The sequence below is a fragment of the Phascolarctos cinereus genome, unplaced genomic scaffold (assembly GCF_003287225.1).
Source record: "Phascolarctos cinereus isolate Bilbo 61053 unplaced genomic scaffold, phaCin_HiC Scaffold_9;HRSCAF=440, whole genome shotgun sequence".
NCBI lineage: Eukaryota > Metazoa > Chordata > Mammalia > Diprotodontia > Phascolarctidae > Phascolarctos > Phascolarctos cinereus.
Window position 1 is genome coordinate 22707119 of NW_027556402.1, and position 14538 is coordinate 22721656.

General features: G+C 40.8%; 1 protein-coding gene across 1 annotated transcript in view; it reads left to right on the plus strand.

Annotated features, from left to right (window-relative positions):
• Nucleotides 1–14538, plus strand: part of FRAS1 (Fraser extracellular matrix complex subunit 1) — a 479438-nt gene that overhangs the window by 164354 nt on the left and 300546 nt on the right. Inside the window, 3 exon segments of the mRNA XM_020988371.2 lie at nt 5298–5387; nt 9015–9162; nt 10806–10949. Coding sequence (XP_020844030.1) covers nt 5298–5387; nt 9015–9162; nt 10806–10949 — 382 coding nt within the window.

Sequence of the window (14538 nt, forward strand, 5' to 3'; positions counted from 1 at the left end):
GCCTCATCTTCCTTAATCATGTATACGAAACTAACTTATGTCCATATCATAGCTTGATAGTTTTATTTTTGTTTTGTTCTTAAAATTGACTTTTAAAATAAATTCTAAGGGGGAGGAGAAAACCACATTAACTTAAAAAAAGACTAGTATTCAGACTTGTATTATTGAATAGCTTATTATTCAGAGCTCAGCTTAGCGCTATCTCCTCCATCGAGTGATTCTTTCCAGTTGATATATGAGCCTCCCTCTCGATATTATCTTGTATTTTTGTATATATTTCATAATATAGCTAACATTTATATAGTGCTTTAAGGTTATAAAGCATTTTACCAATATTGCTTCACTTGAGGTAGTGTATTCATGTATTTTATTATATTTAATATATTTCTGTTACCTCAGGTGAGGCAGCTAGGTGTTGTAGTGGTTATGAGCACTGACCCTGGGGTCAGAAAGTCCTGAATTCAAATCCAGACTCTGATACTTACTACTTGTGTGATCCTGGACAAATCACTTCACCACTACCTGCCTCAGCTTCCTCATCTGTAAAATGGGAGTAATCATAATACTTACCTCTCAGGGTTGTTGTGAAGGACAAAAGGAGATAATGTTTGTAAATGCTTTGTAAACCTTTAAGTGCTATATGAAGGCTAGCTATCCTTATGGTACAACAAATAGAGTAAGCAATAATAAAATAAATATAATTAATACATTTAGTCTATATTTACATTGCAAGATCTCTTTGTATTCCTGGTGCTTAGAATATAGCCTGATCCTTAATATGTCTTTAATGAAAGCTCACTGAATGAGTTATTGAATTGATTATACCCTTTCAGAGAGACTTTGAGTGACGCATGTATCAAAACCAAATTGGATTGATGGGATGGAAGGGCATGAGTTGAGAGAGGGAATTTCCCTCAGAGAAGTGCTGTTGATTTTCCTGTGGGAGTTTCCGAAGGAGAAAAGGGTTTGTGTGAAGTAGAGTAAGGAGTGGAAGATGGTGGTGAAGGATGAGGGAGACCATTCTGGCCTCTTCTGCAGATATCCTCCTAGAGCAGAGAGGTTTAATTTTGTTTTACAGAGCAAGTTCTCGTAAGAGGCTTCTTGTAATCGGAGCCACGCTCTCCCTCTAGCAGGGTACTGACGCAGTGGTCTGGGGCATTCAGGCCCTTCGATTATAAATAGCTTTCCTATTTCAGGCTTCCTCTCTCACCAGGTCTGAGTTGGCAGTGTTCTCTAGGAGTGAAGTCTGTTGTGTCTAGAGTAGCTTTTGGAGGGACTTCTGAGAAGAGCCATATTGCTTCTTGTTACGGAGGCCCAGTTGACTTACAAATCTCCTTTTTAAAAAGAGATTTTGGTTGCATGCCTCTTGGTCCTTGTCAACGCTCTGTTGGAGACATGTCCGGTGCACACATTTTCTGTAAGATACTTTCTGTATAAATGGCTCTCCTGTGCACCTCACCCATTGCAGAAGGCCCTCTAATCGCAGTAAGGAAAATACTTTCTTTTTTCCCCTACAGTTGCTTTTCAAGACCCTAAAGAAACATAGATGTTTCACTCACGCCCTTTGAAATGAGTAAAGTACCAGGGTCACAGAGATACAAAATTAAGGTCTTTGTTTACAAAATACGTGTATTTTGACTTAAACGAATCCTCAGATTCATGGAGATGGATAGCAGCGCTAGGAAATTAAATTGATTGTAGACTGAAAGACGAATACCTTTCTGGATCCCTCTCTGCTTCTGTTCTCCTTGCTCTTGCTGTTTTGTCTGTTGCTCTAGAAAAGGACCATGACATCAGGGAGGTGATGCTATGACCAGCAGGTGAATTGGATTTAAGGGAGGCAGGGCTGTGCAAGGTCAGCAGCCTCACTTTCTCCTCCGGAGCCACCTGGGTCCAGTGGCAAGACACAGATCAGGATGACCAGAGATGGCCCCCTGCTCACCTCTGAAGTGGCTTGAAGTGGTTGGAGAACTAGAATCAGAGCTGTGGCTGATTTTTCTGCAACAACTAGGAATCTGTTGGGTTTTCTTAGTGTTCCTTAGGATCAAATTAGGTATTTAAAGATACAAACAGTAATACCTAATTAATTCATAGATTCATATTATCTTCTCAAGTGCATGGATGCATTTGGAATACTCAGGGATAATTGTGGTAGTTAACTCATCCTAGTCAGAGCCGTTTGGTAATGGCAGTGAGGTCATGAATTTGATTCCGACATGGTCCCGTGATTTTAGCCCTATTCTAAGGCTGCAGACTGGACTAGAAATTCTGGTCATTTGTTTAATTTGTTTCCTAGGTGAAGATAAAAACATGTCTGTCTCTTAAGAAGTTTACAAGGCTTTTGTCATTCATGGCCAGCCATTCCTTCTGGTTATTCTCTCTCCTGGTGTTCCTGACACTGCTTTCTGGCTTCTCTTTCTACCTGTCTCCCTATTCCTTCTCCATACCCCTTTCCTGGGTCATCACCCCTGTCCCACTCCTAATGTGTGGATGTACCCCAGAGCTCTGTCCTGGTCCCTCTCTTCTTTTTCTTAATTTTCTTGGTGAACTCATCAGGTACCATGTGTTTAATGATCATCTCTAATCAAAAGACTCTAAGATCTATCTGTCTACCCCCATTTCTGTCTTGAACTCTAGTTACACGTCACCACCTGTTTGCCAGACCTCTCCATCTCAATGTCCCATTGGCTTGTCAGACTTGATATCTCAGTGTCTTTCTTTCTCATTTCCCTGTTTCTGTTGAACACATCATACTTCCAGTCTTCTAAGTTTGTGACCTTACTGACATCCCTGGTCCTTTTCCTTTAGCTCACTTGTTTGTCCTTCATTTTCAAAGAGGGCCAGTGACATCACTGGTGATGTCTTGCTTTGCACGTAAATTGGATTTAAGTGAGGCAAAGCTGTACACAGTCATCAACCTCACTCTCTTCTCCAGAGTTATCAGAGTGTAGTGGCAAGACATAGATCAAGATGAGTGGTGATGGCCCCCTTCAGAAGGATGAGGATTCAGAAAAGGCAACTGGCATTTACAGTGAAGAGCAGTTTCTGTGAAATGGTGGGGATGGAAGGCAGATTTCAAAAGCTTGAGAAGTCACTGAAGAGCATTTATTACATGCTTACCCAGTGCTATGCATTGGAGAGGTAAAGAAAGGCAAAAACATGATCCCCACCTTCAAAGTGCTCACCTTCTAATGGGAGAGACAGTGTGTAAATACCTACATACCAGATAATATACATTATATATGGAAGGTAACTTTAGAGAGAATGAACTAGTGGTAAAAAAAAATTCTGGGGAAGATGGTATTTGATCTGAGTCTTAAGGAGTTAAGAGGCAGAGGTGAGGAAGGAAGCAGTTTCACATATGGGGGCAGCCAGTGAAAATACATGAATTGGGAGATGGAACAGCGTGTGCAAAAAACGGCATTTAAGCCATTGTAAACAGACCGAGGGGTGTGTGAAGGAGACTGGAAAGGTAGGAAGGTTTAGGTCAGGGGTGGAGAACCTGCAGCCTTGAGGCCACATGTGGCCTTCTAGGTCCTTGGGTGCGGCCTTTTGACTGAGTCTAAGTTTTATAGCACAAATCCTTTTATTAAGGGGATTTGTTCTGTGCAGTTTGGATTCAGTGAAAGGGCTGCACTTGAGGACCTAGAGGGCCACATGTGGCCTCGAGGCCACAGCCGTTTCCCACCCCTGGTTTAGGCTGTGGAGGACTTAAAATGCCATATGATGCCAGATGATGAAGATCATCTGGGAAAATAGGGAGCCATTGGGGTTTCTAGAGTTGAGTTGGTTGAGGGTGATATGGTAAGATGTGAACTTGAGGAAGCTCACTTTGGCCGCTGAATAGGAAATGGATTGCAGTGGGGAAGGAGCTGAGACAGAAGACGCTTTTTTCCCCACTCCTTTAAAATGCTGTCTGTGTAGGTCAGGTACATCTACTTTCTGACCTCTCACTCACTTCTAAACCCTAGTCAGTCTGGCCTCCGACTTCATCTCTCAACTGAAACCACCTTCTCCAAAGTGACCTATGTGACCCTGGGCAAGTTACTTAACCCCATTGCCTAACAACAACAACAAAGTGACCTACGACCTCCTAATGGCTAAACCCAATAGCAGTATGGATATTGAAGGCTCCTAGTTTGTGGGTAGGAGTTGTGGTAGAGAGAAAGACCATGAGTCAGGCACAGAACTCATTGAGGAAAAGAGGAGAGTGTGTAGGGGCTTGGTTGATAATAGCTGTTGGGACCTGAATTAAATGATACATTTTGATAGCATGGACCTCAAAGGAAGATAGAGGTGGAGAGGGAGTCTGCCTAGGAGGGAAGGACAGTAGAGGCAAGGGGAGGAGACAGCTTTTTGTAGGAGCTTCACTGTGTGAAAAGGAGGGGGGATTTGGTATGGGGATCTTTTGGTCAGGTTAAGGGTTTTTTAGGCATTGTGGAGATCTGAGAGATGTGTTTGCAGGCAGCAGGAAGCAAGCCAATAGATAAGGTCTTAGGGCTTCATGGGTCTTTGAAAGGACATGCTGCCTGAAAACACGGGAGCAGGTGGTATTATGGAATCAGGTAAAGGGCTTTAATGTTGGTGAGGAGAAGAGCCATTTTGCCATCTGGGATTGGTCCAGAAGAAGATTCTCAAGTGATTTGGAAGATAGAATCACATACTGTCATTTCCTGCTAAATTGTTGACGTGTTCCCAGGATACAACATTCCATTGCCCACCTGTCTCTCTGCACAGACTGTCATCCATGTTTGGAATGCTTTTTCTCCTTCATCCCTAAATTCCCATCAAGTCTCAGCTGCTACCTTCTACAATATACCTTTCCTGATCCCCATAGTTGTTAGTAGTTGCACATACCTGTAGAAATTACTTTGAATAGCCTTTGTATTTAATTATCCTTGTACTTCATGTAAAGTCATTGAAGGGAGGGGCCATTTTGTTTTTGTTTCTGTATGTGCAGAACCTAATACCATGTCTTGTCTGTCATAGACACTTAAAAGCTTTTCAAATGAATGAATGTATGTAGGGTTTTATCTCATAAAGGGGACTGAGGAAGGATATGAATTTATAAGCACAAATCTCATTCTTAGTACCAGTAACACCTCGCGGTGTAAACCATGGACATAGTATGCCAACGGAATTACTTTTAGATAGGAAGGGTAGCCAGAATCCAGTGAAATGGATCATGGGAAAAATTCAAATATTGAGTAATTTGTCCCAATCAGGTAACCAGTTTGCTTCTCTTTTTGCCACTGAGCTGTTAATTAGATGAATACCTCATCTCCTTCTCTCCGTAGGATGAAGAATTAATTCACTTGGATGGAAAATGCTGTCCTGAATGTGTTATGAGACGTCAACACTGTCTTCATGAAGAACAGATAAAAGATGTGAGTGTGAGAACAAAACTGAGAACTGATTTTATTCTCAAGATTTACTGAAATAATTTAATTTAAAAGGTGATAGTGATCATTATGTAACAGTGGAAAAAAACTCCACTTCAATTTTATTTTTCCACACTTATTTACCATGTTTTATTTTATAACAAAGAGAAAAAAATGAAAAGATATTTTAGCCTCTCCTAATATTTATTGATTCCATTATATCACATTTCTCCTAGCAAGGTGGGGTTTTCATGGCATGTTTGATAGATTAAATGAGATTTATTAGTTAAGACTTAGCAAGCGTGAAAAAATGCTTTGCTGACCCATCAAGAGCAATAATAAAAAATAGTAATGGCAGAGTACATTTTTATAGCATTCCACTGTTTATGAAGCTCTTTCTTCACCACCTTATAAAGTATAGTCATAAAACATTATTCTTGGAATCACAGTTTTATGGCTAGAAGGGGCCATACAAATCATTTAATTCAGCACTCCCATTTTACAGATTGGGAAATTGAGACCCAGAAAAATTGAGAACCCAGAAGAGTCAAACTTGGATTTGAATTTAGGTCCTGTCCTAATCCACTGTTCTTTTGTCTACACCAGAGGTTCCTAAACTTATTTGGTCTACCACCCTCTTTTCAAAAAAATTTACTCAGTTCTCCTCCTGGAAATCTACTTTCTTTAACCCTTTAACAATTTTTTTTTTGAAATTTGCATCATTTCAAAAAATATAAAATTTCTTTTTAAAAAATGATGCATCTTATATTTAATAACTTATTGTAAATTTGTGTTTGTTTACTGCATTGAAATTTTGATGATGCGATATTGCATCGTGTAACTGTATAGTATTGCATTGTAAACAAGTCATTACACACACATATTCCTGCCAATGCATGCTGGACTTCCTGACAATGCACCACACACTCGCCTGCCAGCACTTGCTTGTTAAGACCTGTTGGCAGACTTGACCACTGATTGGTTATAACATGAATTTTGTGTGTTTATTTGGAAAATAATGTAATTACTACAACTTTAACTCTGTTATACAACAGATGAAAAATGTATGAACTGTTTTTCAAAATTCTCTTTTCTTCCTTCCTTATGCTTCCACTGCCCACTTCTTTTTATTCAATGCCCCCCAATTGCACCTGAGGCTACTACCACCCCCCTGGATTGTTGCAGCACCCCCAGGGGGCAGTATAACCCACTTTGGGAACTGATGGTCTATATCACACTGGGGCTCAAAAATAGCCCACCTCATCACATAGCTAACACATGGCAAAATTGAGGCTGAAACATGTTCTGTTTTGGACGATAGCCTACTGTCTTTTGCCCTATGGCTGACAGGGTGTTGGCGTTGTTGGCATAAAAGTTAGGATGAGAGCATCTGATTTCCAGACCAACTTTTTTTTTTTAAACAACTTTACTTTCAGATTTGGGGTAGATCCCCTAATTCCTTTCTGAGGATGATCTTATCTGTCTCCCTGCCATTCTAGCTATTGTATTCCTAACGAAGGTTTGGAAAGCCATAATTCTCTAAATGCCAAATTTTGGAGTATCCATGGGACCCTCAAGGCCTTACTTTAGTGAGATAAGAATACTAAGATTGTCTGTGGCAGCATCGCAAAGAAACATTAATCCTGCTATTCTCCAGCAGCCCATTTTTCTTATGTGATTTTAGACTCTTTGACCTTACCTTGACTTCATTGAAAGAAAAAATCGATTTCCCAGTAGGAATTACAATTCAGATATCTCCTACCAAAGTTTTCCTTGAAATCTGATATGCTTGTCTTGGTTTATATGTTTGTCCTAAGCAGTCTGATTTTATTTGAGCGAAAATAACTCAAGTTCCTCCCTTTGGTTTATTACCTATAAAAATGATTTGACTGGTGAACTTTTTAGTGACGCTCTGTTTTCTTCTCTTTATGTTGATGTGCTTCTCAAATTTGAGTGACACTGAACAGATTTCAGAACAATTTAAATTTCAGCACATACACAGAAATTTGGGCAATTTTATTTAATAGCGTAGGACATCGTAGGACAACCAAATTGATCAGTTTTGCTGATAGTATGAGAGGGTGAGGGAGAAACGGGATAATTTGGACTGGATCCGTTAGACGTTGTCTCTTCTCTTTGTTCAGCGTGTTGATGTCTTATTTTATTCACAGCAAACTCCCTCATGCTGTTGAAACTGAAACTCCTTATTTCTCCCTTTCCCTATGTGATGGAGATTTATTTGCATCTTTGTCTTATCTTGGCAAGTTCTTGCTTGCCTGAAGAGATACAAGAGGGTATGTGTGAGTGTGCGTGTGTGTGTGGGGAGAGTGAGTGAGAGTGTGTGTGTGTGTGTGTGTGTGTGTGTGTTGTGTGTGTGTGTACATGCTGAGCTCACTTGAGTATGGGGCCTGTGGAATAGTTGGGACATGAAAGCATGAAGGAGGCTAGGAGACTGTTGATATATCCTTCCATTTCACCTGGAAATTGATTTTTTAAAAAGTTTCTCTTTGAAGGGCAGTTTTTATTTTAGTGTCATATAACTATGGTATGTCAGATTGGTTGGTTCAGTAGAGAATTTGAAGTCACTTAATTTAAAACATTTCCTCTATTCCCACTTCTTCCTTTCTCTTTGCTCCTGTGCATCCTACTCACAAACTTTGCCCCTCCCATTCTCATAGGGCTGTTGTGAGGATAAGTGAAATCATCTTTGAAAAGCACTCTGGATCCTAGGGCAGAACACTCACTTCCGTTACCATCATCGGTTTGGCCACACAGAATATGTCAGAGTTGGAAAGCTTTTGGCACATGGCACATGTTGTACATTACAAACCAAGCCCAGAAAAGCATTTGCACAGAGAACACAGAGGCTCAGTGTCCCAGTAAAGGCAGGGAAATTCCCCCATGAAATTCCCCTCAGTTATTACTGGAGAGTACGCTTAATGTGTCTCTAGTTGGACAGGTTGAGAGTCATGTTCGAGTGCTTTTTGCTTGCTGTGAAGAGGCATCTATGATGGCTCCAGACCAGGGGTCTGTTTTTGTGCCATGGACCCTTTTGTCAATCTGGCCAAACCTCTGGACTCCTTAGGATCACGTTTTTTAAATGCATGAAATAAAATACACAGAAGGAAATCAATTATATTGAAATGCAGTCTTCTTTGTTTCTGCCTTCCTCTCTTTTTTCCCCCTCCCTCCCTTTCTTCTCTTCTCTTTGTCCATCCTTCCTTCCTCCTTCCTTCCTCCCTTCCTTCCTCCCTTCCTTCCTTCCTTCCTTCCTCCTTCCTTCCTCCTCCTCCTCCTCCTCTCTTCCTTCCTTCCTTCCTTCTTCCTTCCTTCCTTCCTTCCTTCCTTCCTTCCTTCTCCTTCCTTTCCTTCCTTCCTTCCTTCCTTCCTTCCTTCCTCCTCCTTCCTTCCCTCCCTTCCTCCCTCCCTCCCTCCCTCCCTCCCTCACTGCTCTCTGTTTCTCTCACAAGTTTACACATCCCAGGTTAAGAACCCTACCTCTAGGGGGTGATGCTTGGTATACTCTTTGTGGATGCTCAGAGGCCCTCTCAGTCTGTACCTGAATTCCTGGGCAAATGAAGCAGGTACTGAAAGCCTTCTGGTAACATTGTTAATTCTTTTTTTCTCATGTAGGAGGGAGAAAGGTGGAATGATGGTCCATGCAAAGTGTGTGAGTGCCAAGGTGCCCAAGTAACCTGTTATCAACCTGCCTGCCTCCCGTGCCCGGTGGGTACCTTGGCAGTGGAAGTCTTGGGTCAGTGCTGCCCGGCTTGCAAGTCAGGTGGGTACGGTTTGGATTGCATTTCTAGAGAGTGACAGTCATGCTAACAAAATCCAAAGGGAGGCGTATGGGCTGTTTTCCTGTCCTTGTTTCCATAGTGCTTTGTTCTACCAATTTATTTCTCTTGATTTTTTTTTCTTGGATTGCAAACGGTTTTTGTATAATTAAATTAAGCTGGCATAGCAAAGGGCTTTTCTTTCTTTTGTAGATGCAAGCACGACTTTTAAGTGAGCTGTTAAACAAAGATGATTTATTTGGGGAACCCTTCCCTTATAAGTTAGTCTTTTAAAATATAAAGCATTATCTCTCCCCAGATATCCTATCTGTTTTCCACCTCTGCTTTCAGTTCACCAGGAGCTGAATTGGTTAATTAGTTGAAGATAATTAGCACACTAGGGATTCTGATGCCGCTGAAATAACAGGTATAGACCACACTGTGCAACAAAACAAAACAGAATAAAGTCCAACAAATCTTTTTGGAGGATTGTTTATGTTTTATCCAGGATAATTTGCCATAATATTGCAAATGATTGCAGCAATCTTTAGAGTAGCGTTCTCCGCACAGTGTTTTGCTCATGTGTGGCTAGGCAGCCTTTTCGATTTGCCTTTCACAGTTAATCATTTTCATCTGTGGTAATTTTTTTATATTGACATCTGTTTTTGTTGTGTTTAACTTCTCATAGCTAATTGTAGTGTGTCACTTAATACAGCACAGAAGAGGGAAAGTAATTTTATGGTTCACTTAAGTTGCCTTCCCAAAAATGCCTGAAGTGGGCTTGCCAATAAGAACACACACACTTGCGTGTTTACATGCAATTATTTTAGAGAGGTAGTTGACAGTGATGCACAGAGCACAGGGTTTGGAGTCTGGAAGGTCTAGGTTCTAATTCTGCCTGAGATGTTTACTAGCTGTGTGCCTCTGGGCAAGTTATTGAACATCCCGAAGCCTTAATTTCTTCATTTTCAAATGAGTGACGATACCTAAAGCATTCACCTTACAGGGTTGTTGTAAGGCTCGGATGAGATATAATATGTTCAAAATGCTTTGTCAACCCAAAACTGCTATACACTGCCAGCTATTCTCCTCTTTCTCCCCTTCTTCTTCATTCTCTTCCTTCATTCTATTCATTACCAGTATCATCCTCCTTCTTCTCCTCCTCCATCATCATCACTGTCACCATCATTCTATATTGACTTGCTAGTTTCCAAATCCAAAAAACCTCTGTGTAGACAGTAATATAAGATCAATGAATTGCAAAATGTATAAGTGAGTTTAGATATTAAACACATGTTACCCGAAAGCTCAAAGCTTAAGAACATTTAAACAAAAATAAAAATTTCTTTCTAAATGACTTTAAAATCCTGTTTGGAGGCTGGTCATTCCCAGTCCTCTATCATATCAGTCAGACAAAGCAATGTGTGTTTCGTATTGTCTTCTCTCCCTGGATGATCTGAATTCTCTTAGAGGCTTTTAAGGGGATAAGACACAAGTGAAAACACTTTGGAATTTTCCCACAGCAATGAGTTTTTGTCCCTTTTGCTCTTCTTCATGTTTCTATTCTAGGTACTTGATGGTCTCCAGCCTGGAGGGCTAGGCTGTGTCTCCTACTTATTGCTTCCTTTTTCTTTGTTCTTCATTCCAGTCCCTTGTCACCCAGACTGCCTGGCTTGCTCTCAGTCTCCAGAGCACTGTGACCTGTGCTGGGATCCCAGGAAGCATCTGCAGAGTGGACGCTGCGTGCATAGCTGTGACCCGGGATTCTACCAGAGTGGTGGTCTTTGTTTAGGTAGAATTGAATTGCTGGCGCTGTGGCTAGTACTTCTCACATCTAGGCATTAGCTTGCCTGGGAAGTTATTAGGGATAAATGGATGGATAGATAAAGGAAGGTATGAATAAGCATTTATCAAAAGATTACTCTAAGAATAGGAAAAACAAGAGCAAAAAAGTTCCTGCCTTCAAGGAACTTACATAGGGGAAATAACGCACATGTAGTGGAGTGTGAGATGAATGAAAACCCCAAGAGACAGAGTTTCTGAGTAATTAATAATCAGTTTATTAATTAGTTCAGCTGCAAGCAATAAGTTGATGGTTAGTGGTTTCTCTAGTTAATCAAAGACTCTGAGAGACCCTGAATACCTTAAACCCCTTCTGAAAGGGGACTCCCCTCAACCTTGATAGATAGACATTTAATGACGAGGTGGGCTGAAAGTCTTCAGCTCCTTCTGCTGAGAACTTGGCTTGATCACCAGTCTGGGCAAGGGAAGCCATTTCCATCTGAACCTCTCTGGCTGGTTTTCTCCTTCACAAGCTGGGTCACTCTGAACCCTAATGGAGGAGAACAGGGACAGGGGTTCCTTCCCTTTATACTCTAAACAGAAATTAGGTCTCCTAGTTGGGTGGGGTCCTGCCCAGAATGAATGAGCGTGTGCCTTGAGGGCTGTCCTAAAGAGCCTGACCTTAACAGGAGTTAGGCCTTTACAGAAAATAGAAGGAAAAAGAGTAGATCACAAGGAATAATTAGTTATTAATGTAATAGTAAAATATTAATTTCTCTCAAATGGCATGGGAGAAGGGAGTGTTTTGTGTCAGACGGCCACAGGTGTGATGAGTAGATTGATGCACCTTTCCAGTGAGCAGTGGCCAAACTGATTTTACTGTGGTTCTGTAGTTTAGAGAAAGGGGGAGGGAAGGATCCAGCTAGTGTGGTGGGACAGGTGGTGAGCTGACCAGGGGACAGAGTGAAGCCTGGCTGGGGTTTGCCTTGATGCAGCGGACCATGAGACGTGCTCACCCATTGGGACTGGTGAGCATGCCAGCTTGACTTCCTCCAGCAGCCACTAGTCCTGGTAGATATAAGAAAGTAGTGAACTGACCACTTCTACTCCTAATCGTCCCTTTCCTTCTAACAATTAGACAAAGACTAAGAGTATTAGAGTCAGAAGGGACCTTCTAGACCATCTAAGTGGATGTCATTTTTGATGATGGGAAGCATCACGGCCTAGTGGATGGAGCCAGCCTGAGAGCTGGGAAGATCTAGGTGCCAGCTCCATGTTCTTGCTTTCTGACCACGGGCAAATCACTTAACGTATCAATGCTCTAGGCCACTCTGTAAGAGTGTAGCATGCAGAGAAAGTGATCACCTGCATTGGTAGAGGGAGTTTCGTCATCTAGAACTTCCTTGCACCAGTAAAACCATGGGTTCCAATCCCTATCCTTATCAGACAGTAGGAAGATTGCAACTGTGTATTGGCAGCTAGATGGCACAGTGGATAGAGCATTGACTGGGCCTGAAGTCAGGACTCAGCTTCCCGAATTCAAATCTGGCCTTGTATACTTACTTCCTATGTTACCCTGGGAAAGTCACTTGATCCTGTTTGCCTCAGTTTCCTCATCTGTAAAATGAGCTGGAGAAGGCAATGGCAAAATATTGCTGTGTCTTTGCCAAGAGAACCCCAAATGGGATTAAGAAGAGTTGAATGGGACTAAAATGACTGAATGATGGCATCAATAAATGACAGATAAACTAACTCTTCCAGGGCACTGGATCTTATCCATTAAACCATTACTTTAAGATACAGGCTTTCCAGCATAATTTTAAGAGTTGAAAGAGTCCCTACTTTAGAGATTTTCTAGGCCAGGTATAATTGATGAAATTGAACCTGAGAGATTTTAAGTAACTTGTCAAAATGTCCCACAGCTCATAAGTGGAAGGTCGGCGCTTGCCAGATTTCTTGATTTATATATATATATATATATATATATATATATATATATATATATATATATATATATATATATATATATATATATATATATCCCATCTGGTAGGAGCTGACCCAATTGTAGACACATCATAAAAGTGGACCATGTTAATATTGACATCCTCTTCAGAACAAAAAACGCACAAATCACCAAAATAATTTTAGCTAAATAGAATGATGGCTCACAGATTTTCAAAACAACAAAAAATACGGCAGAATTGGCTTTATCATGTGCAAAAGACAATAAGAAATGATTTTAAGAAATCATTCATGTGACAAATGGTCGTCTTGTCTTGAAGTGCTATTAATGCAGTAAAGCACTGTTAATGAAGCAAAAGCAAGAAGATCTCTGGAAAAGTAATTGCAGCTCATGCACCGGTGAAGGCTGAAGAGGTAGAGAAAATCTCTGAAGAGCTGGACAAGATTCTCTGAGTCAATATGGACTGTGCCACTTGGTGAGAATATTTGTTGCAAATGTGAGAGGGAGGTGAAAAATCCTTTGCAAAATATAGTTCAAGTTTAAGAGGTAAAAGAAGCTCAAGCTTTGAATACTACTCAAAACCTTCATGTATATATATATTAGAATTTTTTTTTCCCCAAGAAGAGAGTAGAGAGACATCAGCAATGGAGAGCACTATATATACATCATCCCCTCAAGTGAAGCTGACTGTATTAGCAAATGGGAGATGATTAACAGAATCATGAATTAGTAAGATTGCTGAATTTGGAGTAAGAGGATCTGGAATCGGATGTCTGCTGTGCTAGTTGTGATGTGAATGAAGTTGGTTAAGCATCTCTGGGCAAGTCAGCCAAGTTGGCAGGAGTCAGTGGACTGTAACAAATGCACACCAAAGACATCTGTACCAGAGGTATTAAGAGATCATTTCACAGGATGCTTTAGAAAGAGAAAAAAAAAGAAAATCATGAATGATATTGATACTCATTTTAAAAAGGTATTTGGAAAGGCCTTCAATAACGATAATGGATCACATATCCATTTTCTTATAAAAATCTTTATAAGAACATTGGTCTTGTAATGTGTTCTTGATGGAACTGGATGAAGGCAATGGGCAGGCTTTCACAAACAGTTCTCTACGGTGGACCACCTCTTTACAATATGACTGTCAAGCTCTAGGAGAGCTGAATAGAGGGGTAGAGAATACAGAATCTTACTGTGCTTTTTGTTTGTTTATTATCCCAAGCCCCTTCTCCTCTTAATTTTATCATAGCAAAATGGAAACTTATCTTCTCCAACGAAGTCGTTCTTGAGTGTGCTAGGATCAAGCAAGATTCTTTTGTAAATACAACCACAGAGATAACTTTGTTCAATGACGCTCTGACTATTAACATCAAATGAGGCATAGAACAGGGAGATGGATGTGGAAGGTGGTTACAGAGTAAGTCCCCTGCAGAGCTCAGATGGAAGAGAGATTCCCTGTAGAGAGTGAGGTCTTCCAAATGCTGCTCCCCTTTGTGGATGGCGTTTTGCTGTTCATGTTGAGCCTCAAAGCCTTATGGGACTTTCTCAGTGTGTTCTGTGATTACAACAGAGAAAGACCTAATAATCCATGCAGGAAGAAAGAAAAGGGTAAATATTGCCCAGTTGGCCAATC